This window comes from Accipiter gentilis, chromosome 26 (genome assembly GCF_929443795.1).
Source record: "Accipiter gentilis chromosome 26, bAccGen1.1, whole genome shotgun sequence".
NCBI lineage: Eukaryota > Metazoa > Chordata > Aves > Accipitriformes > Accipitridae > Astur > Astur gentilis.
The window spans coordinates 21,948,669-21,970,317 of NC_064905.1; the positions used below are offsets into that span (position 1 = coordinate 21,948,669).

Genomic DNA, 21,649 nt, shown 5'->3' on the forward strand with positions numbered 1-21,649 from the left:
GCATTTAATGGCACCTTTTCCAAACCGGTCCGAAATGCCATCATTTTATTGGGATAGTGTGAACAAGACAAGAATCGCAAATTTCAATCTCATGCTGGGTTTCATCCCAAATTCCTGGAAGATGAAGACAGAGCCCACGGCAGCATTGCAAAGTAAGACGGCAGGTGAGAGGAGAGCCGCCCGTCTCCCTGCGGCTCAGCACCACGCACCCAACCTGCCAGGGCAGGAGAGCTCCGCAGCCCCTTCGGACACGCTCCAAGCAACGGCCGACGTCGTGGGAAGGGCACATGGGGGACTCAGAAACCCTACAACAAAACGGATCCTGGGTTTGTACCACTTGTTTCACAGACACTTTTCATGTAAATGATTTTTTAAATGCAATAGGACAAATCAGATTTTGGGTCGAATGTGAAGACATCTAGTAAGTGATGTACTCTGCCGTGAAGTGTATTGGAGACCATGAGTTGGTACTGTAGCCATAAAGCGGTTATTTTATCTTAATAGCTGATGTATCTCCTTAAAGCATCTTTTCATAATTGTTACATGAATAAACATAGTTATCATAAATCCTGTTGTATTGCCTCTGACCCCAATCTACAGCCATCCTGCTTGGAAAAGTATCAAAGTGAAATTTATGTAAGCCTTTGTTTTAATTGCAAACAATTCAAAGAAATCATTCCCTGCTGGGAAGTTGGCATTTTATGTTGCTATTAAATGAGCTTTTATTATAGCATGAATCTCACATTGCCATTCAATGGGGGTAAAGGCATGAGCTATGTTAAAGAAAAAAAAAAAATCACCAGTTTTATTTACTGATGGTTTGAAGATACATTGCATTTTAAAAACTCAGTCACATGGCAAGAAAGGAATTTTATGGCAGCATTTTTTGTTCCGGGGCTGTGGGGCTTTCTCAGTACAAAGTGCAATGTCTTTACCACCCATCCAAAGCTGAACAGAGGTATTTTTCAGGGTTGCTAATTTAGGAAATACTTTTTCACAAGTTCGGTTAAGTTCTGCTTTTGGGAAGTTACGACCTTGTTCCGCAGGGTCCCGTCCCAAGGGCAGGTTAACCCCTTAGGCTGGATTCCCGCAACCCAGCCCCTGTTCCCGGGATCGGTGTCCCAACCCCGTCCCCCCAAAACCAAAAAACCCCCAGAGCAAACGTACCATTCAAAGTACCCCAGCGCCAACGGGAGGGTTTAAAGGCAGCGGCGGGACAGCCCAGCACGGGCAGAGACCCGAGCGAGGCGACCACAGCCGCTCCGGGAGGGATCTGAACCCGGACTGGGACCCCGGCTGGGAGGGGGGACCGGAGGCACCCCCCGCCCCGCTGCTCTCCTTTGATTACTGCTCCGCAATTCTGGGCCCCTCCGCCAGTTGAAATCATGCCCGAATAGGTACGGAGGCAGACACGCGCGGCCAACACGAAGACTTACAACGTGAACACCCAATGCTTTGCATTATATTTTGTTTTCCCTCTATCACTAACTTTTAGGCATCCGGTACCTGCCTTGGTAAGGAGCCGTCATCGACGTTCTGACAACTATGAGATGGTTAAGAAGCATTGCAGTAACAAAATGAATTGTTAGTCAATTCTCTTTTCTTTTTTTTTTAAATAAATACACTGCGTGCTGTTTTTCTCAGTTTAATTGTCCTGACAGCTTTACGCCCATCTATCTGATGTGTGCACAAGTCAATTTGCTCGGATGCACAGCCCTGCTGTTGATTTGATTAGAAAACTGTGGTACAGACCCCCCTCCAGAAAATGGATGTTGTGAATGCAATGGCAAATCCGGCAAGGTTTGGGAAATGCAAGTAATGATTTTCAATTAAATTGTTAATCTGAACTTAATTCTCAGAAATTCCCCCACTCTAGAACTTAGCTAGGGCAGCAATTAGCTTTAGTATGAATAAATTTTGCATGAGGTGAATAATGAAAACAACATAAACAAAATGACTCGGTTGTCAGAACCAATCCTTTCCAGGTACACAGCAAAAACTCTACAAAAGCATTTTCGAGCCATTTAATGAAAAAAGCAGAATTTTATTATATGGTTTCTGTCCATTATTCGGCATTGCTGTAAATGGCTCACATTTACTGCAACTTCTGTACAGATGTGTGGCTTTGTATTACCAGAACAGCAAATTTAAATGAAAAAATAAATGTTCAACAATTCCACACAAGCTTTTACAGTCCAACATTTCACTGAGTAGGTGAAAACTACAGACTTGTTACTACAGAATTATTCAGCATGAATAAAAAACTACAACTTTTATTTTTAAACAGGAGTCACTGGTTTAATTTTTTTATGCTGTTTAAAATTACTGTGATAAAAATAATGATTTTTTAATAATGCCATACACCGGTATGATATAGGATTTGTCCCCAGTATATATCTTTTGTTTAATATACAAAATAGAATAATGACACATCGCTGACTCTATGCTGTTACGCGAGTTAGTTTGGAGGTGGGGGATATTTTCATACACACAGCCTTTCATCAGAAAACGAGTGCTTCTTGCTGTTTTAAAGAGGCCCTAATCCTTTCCTGAAAATTTGGTTCCTATGTAACATCGATGGCTCAGCAACACCCGGTTGCAGACCGGACTAGGGATAGAGCTTAACTAGTATGTAATACACATGGTCTTTTAAAAATCTCACTCTAAGGTATGGCCCTGAAGTCCTCACTCGCTGAAGTTCGACTACGGGAAACGGGATTGAGCTGACGTTCATCCAGGCACTTCCTCCCGTTTTCTACCTTCTTCCGCGGAAATGGCGAGGTCTTTTTCGGCTTCCATTGGCACCTATTCCCAGCCCCCTCCCTCCCAGCCGCAAAGCTCCTACCCCCCTCGGTTTCTGCCGCTGTTGCGTGGGGCGATACCCCGGCTGTGCGAGACCGACAGCAGCTCCCTCTCCCTCCCCGCTCCCTGGCTTCTCCTACGTAAGGCCATTCCTAGCGTTTGTTATGTGCAAGTTCCACCACGCAGCACGTGTGTGTCCTGAGCTGCCGGCGGCGGCCGTCCCTCGGTCGGATGCATGCACTTTGTGATAAGGCACTGAAGAGACGAAGTCAGAATTCTCCCTGCTTTATCCAGAGTGCAGATACTACCCACTGCTACAAGGACTACGGATACACAGAACATGGACTTCTCACTGCCTACTAAAGCACTACGTATTTTTAATTGTGAAGTTTAAAACTCAACAGCACGTACAGGACAATTGCTTTCTTCTAACATCACAGTTTCCTCTTTTTTTTTTTTTTTTTTTTTTTCTCCTTAAATCCATAAGCTAAAAATGAATATACAGGCATATAGACAAAAAGGGGGTAGAGAGCCTCTCTTCTCCTATGTTACCAGTTCTCTCAAGGTGGTGATAATTTGTTCATGTTCACTGTAGTTACTTTTCTGCTGGCAAAAAAAAGAAAAAAAGTTTTGTATCTTCGTGTATACAAATGCGCAAATGTTTGCACATGTGCACGCATGCACACCCGCACCCACTCTTTCATGCAAGCTCAAATAGAGGTATCTGGGGATGCAATTTTTAAAAACATTCTCTAAAGTAAAACCAGTTTTCCTTTTAACCGAAGAGCCCACCTGAAACCAAACAGTATGAAACTCCTATCTGTATCTCAAACGGGTCGCGTGAATATTCTCATTGAGTTGGGCTGAAAGTAGTAATTAAAATACTGAACTTTACCTTAACTGTTACAAAATGTACATATTCTTTACAGATCAAAGAGAAGAGAACGATTACGTTTTTTTTATTAAAGATGATATTTTACTCCAAAGTACTGAATATAGTATCTTTTTTTAATAGGTATAACATTCAAAAAGAGATTTAAGAAAGGATGAAAATTTAGTTTCTCATTTCACTTGGAAACAAACTTTTGCTGAACAATAGAAATGTACTAGTGTATTGTGAACAACCTATGCTCTATATTTACATATTGCTGGTACCTGTATGCCTATTATTGCCAAATTTTTCAAGCTGTTTTTGCTGTGGTAGGTGAGGCTGTATATGAAATTAACCCCGTATGTTCAAAGCTGTATGTATGCATGCGCACACACGCATCTTTCTGGCTTACATTTTTTGCAGCGGAGGTCTGATTTAGCAATGAATCGTGAATGGTAACCAACCATACAGATAGGAGTATTCCACCCAAGCTCCAACTTGAATTTTTACACAGTGATTTGATAAACATAAAATCAACCCTAAAAACATCCACTGAACACAGGTTTTCCTTTCTAAACAGAGTACTTCTTTGGATACTAAACACCGATGCCTTCAGTACTACCTCCAGACAAACCACAACTTGTACGGGTTACCATTCAGCATACTTGTGACCCCTACAAAAAATATAATTACATGTATCATGATAAAGCAATCTGTCATCTAAAAATCATCCTTATTATACACTATACAAGCTATTTTACAATCATTTAATAAATTGCTTTTAAAGCTGCAGTAGCCCTTCCCTTCTTTTCTCCGATCAGCGAATATACCGATTATACATATTTGAAACTATAACTAAATATAAAAATATATTAGGTTTTGTATTTTATCAGATGATCTTTCTCGTTTCTATTACACAAATAATCTGGCCACTTTGAGTAAAAATCAAATTTTAGAGTGGCTTAGTAAATATTTAAATTTTGAGATACAGAAAATTGTTAAGGTGCACGTAGAAAAGGCTACTACAGCTTCTAAACGTTTTAAAATATAGTTATCAATGGCAACAAGGAGAAATTCACAAGACCTATGGTAATTTTATGGCACGCTAGTAATTCAATATGAAGGGATGCAGCCTTACAAAGACAGAAAATTTGACATACGACTCTAAGACCACAAAATCAGTAGCGGAGCTTTCCTGCTCTCCAGGAAAGAGGATGAACCGGCCAGTGACAGGTGGAGATGTGAAAATGGGTCTCTAACCACATGAGTTTGGAGCCTGTATATCCAGAGTTACAGTCAGTCAGCGCAGCTGCTCTGATTTACTGCCTGCATGACGGTAAACATCTCACTGAAGAAAAGATCTCTAGAATCGATAGAAGAAAACAGAACAAAACCAAACCACTGGGCATAATTACACGTCTGCCTCTTAAGTCAATGGTATTTTTCCATATATACTTGTATGATGATAGATTTAAGTGTATAGAAAATGTGAGTTTCTCCACACAGAAGTAAACTTCTCTTAAGCTATGCATATTTTCCTGAAAATTTCCTGATGGGCAGTCAGGACTGATCTTCTTGGCATCAATGCAGCCCACGACTCTTATAGTTATGGCTGTTGCACTATATGCAAAAATCAGGCTTTTTTTTTTTTCAATATATAAAATAACCTGCTCATTTACATCCAGTTAGGACTGGGTTAATTTTCTATGAATCTGCATATCCAACACTTTTGCACATATACCAAAAGTATTTGTTTCATTGGCATCTATTTAAATTAGACTTGAGAGTGTTCTCCCACCCACCCTGACCCTTAAAAAATGCCAAATTTTTATGGTCACTTTGACAGTTCAAAGCTATTAGGTTAGAAAAGCCCAACCCATTTTCACATGAATATACTCGAGGATTACGGTCTAGAGGTCATTTAGGAAAGCTACGAGCTGCCCCACCTTAAAAAACCAGCTGTACAATAGGCATCTTGAAGTATTACAAAAAAATTATGTAAGAAAAAATGAACAAGCCTAGTTCACGGTATATAAAGTTAAAGGAAATTGCTAAAACCAGACAGTAATAGCTATAAAAGGCACAACTTCCCTTTTCTGATATACACTTGTAAACTTTCTTCAGGTTACATGCATAAACCAAAATGCTACCTTAACTTTAAAAAAAAAAATCCAAAACACTTTACTAAATAAAAAAAAAAAAAAAAAAAAAAAAAAAAGCCTAGAAAATTGTCTCCAGCCAACTGCAGAAATTAATTAGCAGAATGTTCGTAACACAGCCTCAGATCTTGTCACCGGTGGTTTTGATGCATCCATGGATGTTGCACAAGGGGAGAGATATAATTTCCGACAAATAAGATCTATTTTCCTTTCCTTTCTCCCCAGTTATTTACCAAATGTGAGAAATCCGCTGCTTCTATAGCCTAAATCTTGGCCCTCTGTAAACCACATGTAGTGCATAATTACAAAAGGAACACGCTGCAAGGACAAAATTAACAAGTTCTGTAGGTTTTTTGTTTACAAAAAAAAAAGCGCGATCATTTGACGTTTTCTTAAGGCAACCCTTTTGTATTAAGGCAGTCACTTTTGATGAAATAAGAGCTTCTTGATATTTCCATTTGAATATTTTGGTATCTGATTGCTGATGATTTCTGCCAACATTTCTGGGAACTCAATACTCGTGGATTTATCCAAAAATGTCTGGAAGCAAAAGCTCAGAAGACTTTCAACCACCTACAAGTGATAAAGCAAAGAATTACTTTCACACTAATACATACAGAAGAAATAACCTACATCCTTCCTTTTTCCTAACTTCTGCCTGTGCTACAATGCGCAGGCCAGCTACCTGCCCTAAGTACACCTCACACCCTGCTCAGATAATAACCTGCAACACAGGGCAGACATGCACAGTTATCCTCAATTTAATTGTAAGTCTTGTAAATGGCATTCTAATATAGAAGTGATCGGGCAAGATCTTTACAAATACTGAAGAGATTTTGTATCAATTCCCATTCTAGCATATAAATAACATACATACGGATAAGCTTAATAAGATCTTTTCAGGTGCTTGTTACACTAACAAGAAAAAATTTTGAGGTCTCAAAGTTTCCTTTGCCTTATCCAGCTTAAAGACTACTTGGACTACTTTCTACTATATGCACAGTTTAGAGTACATATAGCAACAAGGAGACAGCTTGAATTCTGAAATTCCTTGCAAAATTAGACCACAACTAATACTAAAAATAGCACTGACGCATTATTTTAATGTATTTTCAAACAATTCCATAGATTCTTGAATAGTAATGTTTTTAAAACTTCACATCTCTGCTACTACTGCAAAATCATTTACAATTTCCGAGTTCCTCCATTTTAAAGCAACATCATTTCTAAAAACTAAAGAGACTGAAAATTGTATTAATTATAAAATTAATTGCTGGGGAGTCCACTGCAAAAGTAGTCCTAAAGCACCATGCTCATCTCTTTAAATTAGCCTTTAGTTAGACAGTAGGGGAGCATGATCACCCCCTCCACCCCACCCCTCCCAGATATTTATCCCTTTAAATAAAAGGACAAAGGAGATTACTGTCATATCCCCAAACTTATTTATCTGGAACATCTACAGCATTCCTTTAAGAACTTACATCATGCATAGAGTCCAACAGTTTAGTCAGTTGATAGAATCGCTGCCAGTTCTGGCTTGAGTTCCCTTCTCTCTTCACTATGGCCTTTCCCAGCTCTTTAATGTACGTCATACGGATTTCTTCAAACAAAGATTGACTCTTCAGGCCTTCCTTAGGAACTGTAACATTGATACGAACCTTTAAGACATTATACATCTATCAATTGTGTCATTATTTAAGTTCTCTTACATTAGTCACCAAAAATGACCAAAAGGAAAAGGACTTGGATTTAATGAAATGATAGCTGAGAGAGAAGGAAAGAGAGCAGAAACTGAGATGATTAGTTGAACAAATAGCATAGGACTGCTGGCAAAATAAAAATAAAAAACTCCCAAAGGCAACCCTACAAGAAATAGAGGGAAGGGAACCAGACCATGGAGGCAACAACACTAAGCCCTGGAAGTGCCCTGATGAAGAACCACCAGGGCTGGAGCTCCTGTGTTCTCAAAGCCTGGGGAAACGTCACACTGGAAAGATTCCAAAAAAAGTCTGTGTGCCGAGGGAAGAACAAGGGTATGATCACAGGATGGCTTGGCTTGGAAAGGATCCTGAAAGATCATCCAGTTCCAAGCCTCCTGACATGGATCAAGTAACACATCCAGGCAAGGCAGTAACAGTGACTGGACAACAAAGTGACTGCCCAAGCCAAAGAGGACTCTGGTCCCAGGCAGAGCTTCTTGGAATAGGGATGGGACATCGAGATGGCGCTGAACATGAAAAGCTGTGGGTTAGAGACCCAAGGTGTGGGGACCGAGGCCCATATTCACTCAAATCCATGTTAAGTTCCTGTGCCTACATTCTCCTACGAGGACGGTCCTTCTAAAGGCCAAGGACTAATGAACAAATCAGGACAAATCAAGCATATGGACTCCAGTGGTCCTTAAGATGCTTGACTTGAAGCCTTTGATCACTTTGGTGAAGTGAATGGAAAGAGCTGAAGATAGAGAAGTGAGAGAGCTGAGACAAAGCTGACTAAAAGCAACAGAGGACGAAAGAGGCCACTAAAGCACACTTCCAGCCTTAAAAAAAAAAATCCAACCCTCACTACACTGTCAGCATCCATGAGATGTTGGAGTGAAGTATCTTGACTGCCTTGCCTACACGGGAGATGACAACATGTCAACTGTTGCTTCAATAATTTAAATGGAAAAGGCCTGTGAGCTACATCTATGTGTGAGCTATGTGTCTAGACCTGCGTGGGATTCCTGTTTTACTCCTCCTCCTCTTCTCTTGGAAAACTTACACAGAAACACAATAAACAGAAATTAAAATTGTGAAGTCATGGATTAAAAAGCTGTACAAATTTCAGCTATTCAATTTTCAGAAGCTCCACAACGTACCACGTACACAATGTATGTACTCAAAAAGAGATGTGAAAATATATTGTCTTTCACTGTAAATATAACAAAGAGGCCTTCTGCTGGTTAACACCAGTGCTTGCCATACTTCCCTTATGAATGGGCTTAATTCTACGAGTGTTGCCTCTTCACCATTTCTGCCACAGAAATTCCTTTAAGGAAATTTCCAGTTCCTGCAAGGAAAGTTGGCCTATGCCACATCCAAAACACTTGAGGAATTTTCGGGAGAGATTTCAGAAACTGCTTTAAATCTGCAGTTTTGGGGAAGTTTCAAGTTCCTACAAAGCTCGCAGCAGTGTGGAGCTGAAAAAGAGCCCTTGTCCCAGTTCTGGGCTTGGCAGGCGATGCCGTGTTGGTCCTTGCCAGGCTGCCGAGGTGACGGGCCTGGGGAGGAACTGGTCACAGCAGCGTACCGCATCCGACATCTCTCCTGCCTGCACGCGTCACCCAGGGCTTCACAGTGCCTACAGCACAAGATCCTCCTGCTTTCATTAGGGAAAAGCCCAAAGCTACCAAGTTCTCATTTGTTTCCAAGAATTAATGCTGTTATTCACTGGAAATATTAAAGAAGGAATGTTTGAGCCCTCAGTGTAATGAACTGTCTAAAATATTTAAAACTATGTATTTTAATCGTGTAGAAGTACTATGCTGAAAAGTCTTTACTTGCATTGTTGCTCTTACTGGTACTTTCAAAACATACTAGCATACCTGTCGCTACACTAAAGCAAAAATAATCTTCTGTCAAGCAGAAGTAGCAAAGGCTCCAGGGAAACTACAGTCACTGCCTCAGACACGGCATTCTCAATCCTATGGGACCACGGGTGTCGGTGTGACGGCCACGGGACGGGATTTCTCCAGGCCAGGCACACGCTGTAACGGCTCAGACAGACCAAGTGGTGCAAGGCGAGGTGCCTGGCTCATGCCTACACACACACACACACACACACACTTTACTACTGAGAGTCTCTGGATTGCAACGGAGGCGGGGTTACAGCTGAGCTTCCTCAGGTGGCTACAGCCCTACTGTGCACAACGAGGAAAAAAACACCCACTAGGTACCAACGAGTATGAATGCAGGGTAAAAATAACACTGTTAGTGTTTCATATTGGTGTATGTCTGTGTATTCTAAAAGGCACTATTTTGACACTGACGTTTCACGCAGTACAGACAACAGAATTTTGCTAAGCTGTGACTTGTTTTAACAACAAACATATCCTATCAAAGACATAAAAACCATCACGTAATAGATTAGATAGCTTTGGTATATTAGATAAATCTATCTTATGATACCTACCATAAAACTACCATATACTTTTAAGATGTAAATGCAAAAAGCTGTAAAATTTAACAATTTTAAGTTAAGTTCTGGGGGAGTTTGATAACTTTTTTTGGGGAAACTGCTTCACTGGATCAGAACTTCCTCACAGGTGGTGGTGGGGTTTTTTTTGTTCTTCTTGTTCTTGTTTTGGTGTTTGGGTTTTTTTGCTTGTTTGAGTGTTGTTGGGTTTGGGGTTTTTTTTAAAGTATTTTATGGGCACGAAGTCATAGCTTTGCCCATTTCTTTTGGTCCTGAACTCCTCAGCCGGTTTGTGATTTATGTGTTTTTGAAGAATTTCAGATTAAAATTTTGAGTTAGGCCCCTCTGTTGCACTTGGGAAGTTTTGAACACAATCCATAATATCTTAGCATGAATGCCTGGCATCTGCTAAAAGCAGAATTTCCTTCACTAACCTTATATGATAAGGTGCCAAGCAGAACATTTTGACTTTTATATGCTATCAGATACCTAAACACAATTTTAAACTACACATGCACACTCAGAATACTGGCAAGTTAAACTTACATTGTTCACATAGGTATTTAACTATTCACCTACCTGTAGAGAGGAGAAGCAACGTTTTCATGCAGAGATACTCTTCATATGAGACTTGAAGCCTTGATAGCTCTCGGGCAACCATAAGCATATGTTTGCATTGTTCGTACATACAGGGTAGATTCATTCTCTGCCTGAGAAATAAGAGTATAAAAATTAGTTAAATGTCCAGCCATCTAAAAACTCTAAATCTAACTTTTTCCATGCTTCATTCAAGAGCAGCGGGGGTTGTAGAGGCAGATGCCAAACTAGTATGTATCTATCTTGCAGCAAAACAATCTTTGGTTTTCTCTAGTGAACACATTCAGGGCAATTGCCTTCGTCACCACATATAAACACTGGCCTAGAACTGCAGCATGAGGGGAGCATGACGTATGAAATCCCAGTGTTATAAAGGAAGCCAAGGACTGATCAAAAAGCTCTGTTATCAACAGACAACACATAATAGTTCATCACAAACTTGTCAAAAAAATCAAGTTTAGGCACTGCGTGACCAACTTCTTGAACTCTGGGAGTCCTAAAATATTTAATCCATATAAAGAAACACGATGGTATACTATACTAAGAGATGAGATGAGATTTCTCCAATTCTGTCAATACCTTTGAGAAGTCCACCTACATTTAATACATATTTGCTCACTAGTGATAGCATCAACTTGCCACAACTTCTCGATTTTCAAAGTGACTTTAGACTTCTCATGTTCCTTTTATGTTCTTAAGAGGATGCCTAGTATTGCAATTAAATTTTGTTACCTTTATACAGTAATAATAAGGTTTCTAACCATACATGGAAAGACATGTTGACAACCAAAGGAAAATCTTGGAAAGCACTTCCTTGGAATCAGAATGACAAACATTATGTATTTATAATTTTTTTTCCTTTTTTCTATTTTAATGAAACCCTGCATCAAGACAGGAACCCCTCCTTTTATTTAGTACCTCACCTGGCACAACAATCCTCTTTGCATGTACTTTTATAGCTGGTTACTGTGAATACTGCAGAATTACAGTTTTGGGTGGGAAATAAACAAGAACAGATTAAATTCTGAAGACTGTAAAAGAGATTTGTGCTTTTCCATGTAAACTTTTAGAGAGAAAAAGATAGGCTAAATAGTACACTTCAAATGCAATGACTACACAAGCTCTCTACAGTGATGCCAGCAATTTATTTCTCATTACTGATGTGTCACCTTTCCTAAGACATCACCTACTCAATATTATAATCTAAACAAAGACACAGATAGAACTGAACCCCAGTATAAGTTAAGAGTAAGACTGGGTTTTGAAACTACACCAATTCCTCCAAAGCTGCTATCATTTTTCAGTTCTCCCTTCCTTAGCCCTGCAAGAGAATTATATAATGTACCCTCACAAGCATCCTAAGAAACCCTAAGTGAAAGCAAGAAGAAACACACACCTTTCTCAAGGTGCAAAAACCTAAGAATAATAGGAATTCACATGGGCTTTGAAAGACAAGCTATTGAAACTGTACTAAACCCAAATCAAGTACAAGTCTAAAACCCCGTCATTTCCAAATGCATGCTGTTGGACAAGTCTTTCTAGGTGTAACAGGACTATGTGCGGCACTGCCTTATACACAAATGGTATCTACAGCTATACATATGTATGCACATACACGAACCTAGAAACACCGGCATTATGTTAGACTTCAATAATCAAGGAGTAACAGAGAGAATACAAAGTACTCATGAGGTAAGTTGCACGAAATAGGAATAAGTGTAAGATGCTGAGTTGTAGGATGTTTCCCAGGGCACTTTACAGAAAGCCACTATTTGGCTGTTTGGCAAATTTTCTCCTAACTCCTCTGGGTTGTATCAAAGGGCATCTTAGATTTTTCAAATTGAGTAATTTAAACACATTGTAAGACAGGGCTCAGCAGTTTTCCTCATGTAAAACTATTACCATTTCTGGGCAGAAGGTTAAAATAAACATTATGAAATGGGTTAGCCTATCATTTATTTCTATCTGCTGTAAGTGCAATCACATCTGCAAGTCTGAGAATCTATAGGAAGACATGCGGATTTTTGGTAATACCACGGCTGCGCAAATTGCAGTCCCCAAAAACTGACAGTAAAACACAGCCCCCCTCCCTTCAGGGAAGCCTGAGTGCACAGATGAGCTCTGCACTATGCCCTGGAGGGCAGCGGATCCAGGCTGTGTCAGAACAAGAGGGAAGCTGATTCACTGGGTAGTCCTTAATGCTGGCGAAGGGTCTGGGAAGAGGTCCCAGACATTTCCCCCCGCAGATCTCCTGGCCAGAGTGCATCAGATGATCTCAGCTGCCACAGGGCTGTGCGCCGAGGGAGGCCGTCCAAGAGTCCAGGTCGAGTCACGGACCAAAGACCCAGTGAAAAGCAGGGGCTTCGGGGCTCTCGTCTTGCTCCCTGCTCGGTTTCACTGGTACCCCTCCCTATAGAGGGCATTTAGCAACTTTATGAATTAATTTACCCACACATAAACCAGATACAATACTTAAACTAGGTACCATACTGAGCTAATTAAAATATATATTATACTTGGCGATGACATCACACACGATTTCTTCTTAGCAGAAGCTATCTACAGAACCATACTGACTTCATGGAGCCTTCAAGCAAAGCCCTGGTGACAACCAGGGCTGGTAAGCCAGGGGAAGCTGTAAGGTCTGGCAGCTGCCTGTACTCCAGAAAAGCTGGGGAGCCGCTGCCGAGGCCCGGGGGAGCACCAGCGAGCTCCCCGGTGACACAGGGTGGATCGCAGCAGTATGGTGCTTTTGCAATTATTGCCACTCATATAAACTGAGACTTAAACGGCTGACTGACAGCATTTTATCACTTTTGAAGTGATCCTGCTTTAGCGATTGTAAAGCTAGTCCGATTTGAATCGCCTTCTTGTTCCATAAGTATCTAATATTCCTCTGCTTTTGTAACCAGCTACCCTAGAAAAGAGCACGTGAGTTGGGCATTAGCTGCAAGTTTTAGCTCAGTGAAAGCCCATGTAAGGTACACAGGCTGTACATATGCATTCTGTGTGGGATGCATGTTGATGATAAAAGCATGTGATGATTTTCAACACTGCTGTGAGTCATTCAGTTCAGCTAAGTCTATAAAAGATTAAAATCAGTAAACAAGATGCTGGTATTCTGAAAAACAGATGATACTGATTCCACAGAATTAGTTACAAGAGTACATTCGGAAAAAATTCTGGGAATAAGAGAACTGATAAAACATTGCTTATAAAACTGTAAGTGCTTGTTATTTTCTTTCTATTTAAATAATACAAATACAGATATTCTCTATGACATATAATATTAGAAGGACAAATGAGACCAAGGAGTTGACCTCAAACAAAGCAGAGCAAAGAGCTAAGATGATAAGCATGCAAACAGAGTCAAAATCCTAAGACACGGAACTTCCAAGAACTTATTTCTAAAGCTAGGCAGCAATTCAATGGCATTTGCTACTTGATGAACACAACCGTGCACTACTTACTGCTGCTCACTGTAATTTCATGTACACTGTGACATATCTAGAGACCTAAAGCTGATATAATAATAGTGCCAGTTCCAACAAAAGCATGTTGCGAATCAAAAATTGTGGAAACAATTACACAACACTACAAAATCACAGGTTTATACAATCTTCAAATACTAAATGATGGTTTAAAGCCTAAGATTTATTAAGCTGCCAAACTTTTCAACAACTGGAAATGAGGAGGGGGTTTTGTGTGTATATACCTCTATCTCTAAAGAGATACATACATTATATATGAAATTACCAGCTGATACAGACATAACTCCATAAAAAAGTAATTCTTGTTTTGAAACATAGAATGAGCTTACTGAATAGTCACACACTAATCCATTAAAGTATATTATTTCTATCCAGAAATTAAGTATAGAAACATAAGTCTAAAATATTTTCCAAAGCTTTAAAATAACTCAAAATACATTTTTGCCCCTCCCTTGATGAAGACCTGAATAAGACTCCCCTCTACCCGTTTGGAGATGAAAACCTATCACTGGCTGCTCTGTAGTCTTTCCCGGTGCAGAGCATTAGCTGGGGAAGGAAATACCAGTTTTACACACTAGACAACTAAGGTGTGCCTATGCAATGCAGTGGCAGCTTTTCTATCGACTGAAGTGGAAACGGGATCGGGCAATCATCGCCATCCAACAGATTATCGACCCAAGGGAGCACTAAATGTTTGCCATTTTCCTGCCCAGGTCTACCAGCACCAGCTCTTCAGGTCTGGAGCCCTTGATGCCATTCCCTCCCTGAAGGCTGCGGCAGGAACTGCCTGCAGGACCACTGCTACCTCCACTGCCTCATCGGGTGAGCATCTGCAGCACACTGCTCGGATCTTCCCACCTCCAACTACAACCAGTTTGCTTGTAAGAGGGAGAGAGAAAAAGAGGCTTTCATTTCAAGACCTCAATCGACCGGACTAGCCAGGAGTGCAGAAAAAATGGAAGCAGAAAGAATGATGAAGTGACCTGTATTCTTGTAGAAATGATAGCTGTATCTTCAGAAACTCATCTTTCCCTCTTTTTGGTTTTGCAGACAAAGTTAGAAGCTGTACAGATGCAGCATAAGCATATGAAGTGAAAACAATGCTATGTACATGTATGGTGAACCTTCTTGGACTCAACAAATTCTATGGGAAATAATTTATTTTCATACCACAGCAACTTTATAATCCACCCTACTCAACCCTATCAGATGTACTAACTTAGGATAACCAGTACATGATAAATGTTACTCAAATATATTGGATGTTTTTCTCTTTGTTTTTGTCCCCCCTGCCAATAAATGATAGGAGTACAGACATAAAAATGGAATACTCAATAAATATTCAATTTTTATGAGAAGACTGGTCAAATGACTAGAACATAAGAAGAACAGAGTTTAATTCTCTTTCCCACCACAGACTGCATCGAGGATACTTGGAAAATTCAATTATGGAGGAAGCTACAAGGGTACTAATGAATAGTGGCATTCAGCACTACCACAGCTAAAGCTACCTGAGCACTAAGCAAAACAAATCCACTGATTTCTGGGAAGCTTTTTGTGCATTCACAGTAAGATATTTATAAATGCTAAAGATCTGTTAGCTGAAAATGTAGCATGACAAACCTCTTAACAGGATAGACAGGCTCTTTATGTACAGCCCAGTTACACACAGTTGCCTGAAAAGACAACATGAGCCAGTGGATCTTGCTACTCCATGTAAGTAAGTGGTAACTACACAGGAATAATACTGGACACAGGGTTGGTGCAAGGATAAATGCATGAAAGACTGATGTTGCTCTGATGCTTGAGCAGATAACATGCAACTAAAGTAAGTCTTACTATCCCTATAAAGAATTCAATCTTGAAAAAATATTTTGCAGTTATGTTCATTTAAGGCACGTAGGCTTGGAGAACCCTTCAAAGATAGAGTTTCTCTTCCTGAAGCTGAAGACACTGAATTGTAGCAAATATGAGGAAAAGTCTTTAAAGGTCAGAAACTGAAGAAAATAAATGGTTTCTAGAAATCCATATAAAACCCGAAGAAAATTAAAATAGAAGTAATTGCACTTACCTGTAACCATTCAACTAACACAGCGGAAGGCACTGTATGCTCTGTTGTTATGTATTACTCCCCCCGCCCCCATTAACATTAGCTATGTGACCTTAGCTCTCAGCAGCAGATATAAAGTATTACTGACTTCTCTGCAACCACTACTCAGTAACTTATCCTGCATTCACATTCCTGAATAGTTCACCTGCGTCGTGCTGCTGCAAGCTACAGGTAACAGTGGCACAGTGGAAGCGGTCTGAGACCAACTTTAGTTTATTGCTGTAATGAAGATACAAAGAAATAGAAAGAAATAATGTGATTATAAGATGCTTGACTGTTCCACTTCTTGATTTACGTTGTATGTAATAATGTCTATACTTTTCTTACGACCCTTCTGAAGGTCAATTTTTTGTAAGTAAACTTAAAGGAATTTGGGGGGTGAAAAATAGGCTAAATATATTTTAAAAAATCATACTAATTGAGATTCGAGTATGTGTAATTACATACACACAGTGAGATGTTTATCACTTATAGCATAATGTGATACATACAATTTTGTTTGATGCATAAACTCAAATTACACAACAGAATTGAAAACCCATCCATGTGAATATTTGCCACTATTTTGTTAAGGCTGAAACGATACAAGTCTGCATGAAGGGCTCATGTGAGGCTTGCAAGTTTTTGCCAACTCCTCAACTCATTTATACTTCCATTTAAGAAAAACAAGTACATCATCAATCTAAAGGCTGTGGCTTGAAGAGACGGAAGACCTCCTGGAATTATTGTATTTTAGCACAGTATGGGTAAAGACTTATAGTTTTGTTCTAGTCCTCCACTGAAATAATGCTTTGAAACTGCAATTAATAGATATGAAGCCAGAACAAATTCTTAGTTACAAATGAAAAATGTTCATATAAACAAGAGACCTGTAAAAATGTCATTTGCAGATCTCAAAAATTACAAGTTTGAACAACTTATACATCTTTATCTGCATACAGAAATCTGAAACTACTGAACAGAAAGCCAAAAATCTGATGCAGACGGCTTCAGTTAACTGTAAAAGTGACCATGATCCTAGATTTCAGACAATCAAAATGAAGGTTCTGTTTCTGTTACACACACAACACCTATGCATAACTGTATTTAGTGGAAGCAAGCTTTAAAATTTATGAGGAAAACTCACTTTTTTTTCCTATTATTCTAGAGAATTCACTGTAATGATATTAAATATTACATTTGTTTTTAGATTATCAAATAATGGAGTTGTTTTGACTTTTATAGGATGATACCTTACCTATTTATTTTCTAATTGTTAATGTGTTTTAATAAATACCCGATTCTTACATCAAATAAAGATAACTTATTACTCTACCTTGGACCTATTTCTAGAATACCTAAAACATTAAGCAAGAGCTTTGGGGTGGTGGGAGGGTGAGGGGTGGAAAGGAGTTGTTGGGTGAAAGATCACTAAGATGCATATCAAACCCCTGAATGGTTTTTAGGGGATGTTATGTACCACAGTACTATCTTTTGAATGATGTATCAAGCAGAGAGAGTGGACACATCTGATCATTTAAATCCAAGTGCATTTTTTTCTTGATGTCCACAATGTCTCTCTTGCCCTACCAAACATTTTAGCACCAGCAAGGCTTCCCCAATGGCAGTGCCCCTCTGCCCTTCCCTGCAGTACTGCGCTTCGTAAGCTTCTCACAACTTACATGGTGGTTTTATGTATTATTCAGTAGTGGTCACATTTAACATGGAGGTGGCTGTATTTTATTGATGAATGGTACATAAAAAGTTATGACCAGAGAGTTTTATGGGGAACCTGTAGCACACTGGAGAAGAAACTGCAGTTCGCCCAGTCTACATATTTTATTGAAAACAAGTGTCATTTTGATAAACAACTTATGTACCAAAACTGTAACTAGAATGAATTAGAATGAATTTGAGAATTAATATTTAGTATAATAGGATTATCCTTGCACGTGGGTTTTCTGCAGGGCAGGGGGTGGTGTTGGTTTGGTTTGTTGTTTTTTTTGTTTTGTTTTGGTTTTTTTAAGAGTACCAACACATACTTAGCTGTAAAGCTCTGTGGTTTTGACCCATTGATAAAACAGCAGGAGACCTCTGACTTAAAGCAAATTAGATGTTATTAGGCTTATATAGTCGTAACCATCAATTATTTCAATTCCACCACACAGAGACTATTTTACTCCAGAGACACATTCTAAGAACTTTAATAAACATAAGCACACAGATGGGCCCTTGCTTGTCATCTGCTCCTCACCTTTTTTGGGAAAATTATTATTTTAAAGAAATGATTACAGTTTATAAAATCCTGGACAAGTATTTACATAGGAAAAAAAAGGGCAAAAAATAAACATGAAAAAGAATTAGTCTGAAATGTAAATGGCTAATCTCATAGCAAATGCAACAATTTATTTATTTTTTTTTAAACAGAGAAAAGATTTGGGAGATCTGATACTGAAATGCAAGAGGAACAAAAATATTAAGACTACTGTCTCAAAGCATGCCAAAGGGTATTAGTATTGCCGTCATTTTAAAGACATGAAAGCAGAGACATGAATAAAACCTTACCACTTGCATCACTTCTTAAATTATTGTCAGTGAAACTGTGATGCTAAAAAAGTTTTTTGATGGTATATGTCAAAGGCCCCGTGTAATTGTATTTATTAGTTTTAGTTCCCACAAATGGACTAAGCCATTTCATGAAAAAAGAAATGGCAAATCCATAGTGATAGCATCATATTAATACGAATCTGCAGATGGGTAACCTAGATTTTGAATGGCTCTGGCCAGCAACCTCAAAGATTTTTACATCCACAGAATATTTTCAGCAGCTAATTTAAAATACAGACAGAATGCCTTGACAGGCTTTATGACTACTGCTAGCATCACTGGAATTACAAGACTAAAAGATCACTTGAAAGGTTTGTTACAGACTACGCAGACACTCTTCCACCTGCTTGAAGAAGCTGCTTTTTAAAATATCAGCTAAAGGACACAGTGGCTAAATGGCTTCAAAGTAAAAGGTAGGAGAGTGTGAGAGTCCATCGGGACTGGTTCCCAGATACAACCCTACAGGAGAGGGTTTAGATGAAAAGTTTGCTTTCCAGACTGGAGGCAGAAAGGCATAACCTAAACTGATCTGCTACTATACCTCTGAAATAGTGTATAGAAAGTAATATAACTATGCATATTTCTGTGCAAAATGTTTATCCCCACTGCAACTCCAATTAAGCCTTCCACCCATCACCTCAACAACCCTGAATTCCCTCTTTCACTCCTCTGCGACACAGAATTACTGCACAACATGAATTTGAAAAATACAAGGAAAATCATGTACAGTGCAAGAAAAAAGATGTCCAAATATTCTAGCAAATTCAACTTTTCTCAAAAATTGACAACAAAGTTCAACAAGAAAATAGAAATCAGGCTAGTTTTTCCATTTGTAACCTTGTCTTTTTAGCCAGATTAAAATCAGGCTCAGATATAAATGTTTATCTGATCAAGAACTCTGTGAAACAGGTAGGACCATACTATCACTTTTATAAAATAAACATACAGAACATTATGCAATTTGCCAAACTTTTCTCTCCATCACAGATATATTTTTTGCTTCAACTGTGCTGGCTCTGATAAAAGGAATGATTATAATGAATGGTGCAGGAACAGTCACAATATGGAACATTTCAGTACAAACATCTCCCACAAAAACTTCTTGATATAAACATCCTTAATATCTAAAATACCTTTCTTTCATTTGACTTGCTTAAAAACGCTAAGCAATCTGCTAAAAGAAAAACAATTTGCAAATGACAGACTGACTTGTGATCTCTGCAAGAATTTGCTACCTAGTGATTCACCTCTCAAGTGCAAAACCCAGAAATACTGTGCGGAGTCTTGTATCACCCCAAGAAACCTGGAAAGTGACTCATGTCTTACTTACTCGTTAATAATCAGATCTGGTGCAAAGCACAGGAGATTTCCATTTGATTGTTTATATGATCTCCATCCTAAAGCAAAAGCCATTAGGAACATCCATGAGTACTGCAGAAGGGTCATTTGGTCATCCAGATGTAAATTTCGGAAACCTGGAAAAATAAAAATTGAGGTGTGACAGTACCAGTTGCAAAAAATAAGAAAAAACCTCCCATAACTTGGAAAAGGACCATGGTTACCACCAGTACAACTTTTGTATTACCAATGTAGATTACCACTTTTAAAAGTGTATTTCATAAAAATTTCTGTAACTGCGATCACTGTACCTGAAATAACAACAGAATTCCTTGCCATATTACAATCATCTGATCGATTCAGTCAAGTATTTTAGATTAGATTTTTGGCAGAAGAAAAAAAGAAATTAGAACAGCAAGAGGTTTCTTATGAGAATGTTCTTGCTGGACGACAAAAATGCACTTTAAAAGGGGTGCAAAATTTCAGTGACATTTTCCAGCTACTAAAGTTACATTCAAATACTTAGCATACCACTAAGGAATCCTTTGCCTATTCAAAATTTTGCATAGGTAGAAATGAAGTGTTCGTAACCACAGGACTCCAGTTATTTCTTCTGGACAATATGACTACATACGAGACTTGAAAGGTTTGAATAGAAAGCTCCAGTATAACTCAATCCTGAGCTGGTCTGAATGTGTAAATGTCAACCATACAAAACATATATAACACAGAAAAATAGTCAAAAGAGAGCAACATAAAAAGTAACTCTTGAACTTTGCATTATACATTATATTCACACTTAACCTATATACATTCAAAAATAAATTCTCAGCACCCCATCTACAAAACTGCATGCACACTGAAAGCTCTGGACCCTGACAGCCATGATGGTAGTTATGTTCTGGACGGACAGAGTACCAGATGGATAATTCATGGTAGGTACTATATGTAGTAAAAGGGGATGTAACATTTAAAATAAAAATATATAAAAATCAGAGTATACGTATGTGCTTATCTGGAACTGATGGTCAGTTAGATAGATTACAAAAGACAACAATTGTATTTAATGTAAACTATAATTTTGCAGGCTATCTTCCAAAAATAACAGTATATTTTACTGTTTGTGAGAGCAGTCCCCTAGACAATAAATGGTTTAATGTCAAATTTTGTTCTTACTCAACAACAATTGTAGCCTGAACTTACAAAATATGATTGCATTAGTTACCATCATTAACTGCTTCTAATCTCACAAGAACATGTAGCATGGACAGAGCCAATTAAACAATGAGGAAATGCATAAAATCTGAAAATTGGTCTCTTAAACAGTCTTAAAATGTAGGCAGCTTTTAATTTGCAACACTAGCTCTACATTTAACAAGAAAATACTGTACCATATTGAATAATTACTAAAGTCTGAATTCAAGTTGATTTTATTTAATTTCATTAAGTATCTGACATCTAAAGAGCTCGTAACAGTGCTGCTTCCCGATGATGTGTAAATAGATAGCATTCAGTAGAT

General features: G+C 38.8%; 1 protein-coding gene across 2 annotated transcripts in view; it reads right to left on the reverse strand.

Moving 5' to 3' along the window:
* Positions 1-2,023: 2,023 nt before the first annotated feature.
* Positions 2,024-21,649, reverse strand: part of NR3C1 (nuclear receptor subfamily 3 group C member 1) — a 74,374-nt gene continuing 54,748 nt past the window's right edge. For both annotated transcript variants that reach the window (XM_049830001.1, XM_049830002.1), the window contains exons 6-9: positions 20,123-20,267; positions 10,588-10,718; positions 7,314-7,471; positions 2,024-6,405 (exon numbers count right to left, since the gene is read on the reverse strand). In XM_049830001.1, the coding sequence (XP_049685958.1) occupies positions 6,253-6,405; positions 7,314-7,471; positions 10,588-10,718; positions 20,123-20,267 (587 nt within the window). In that variant the 3' untranslated portion in view covers positions 2,024-6,252. The remainder of the gene's footprint in view (positions 6,406-7,313; positions 7,472-10,587; positions 10,719-20,122; positions 20,268-21,649) is intronic.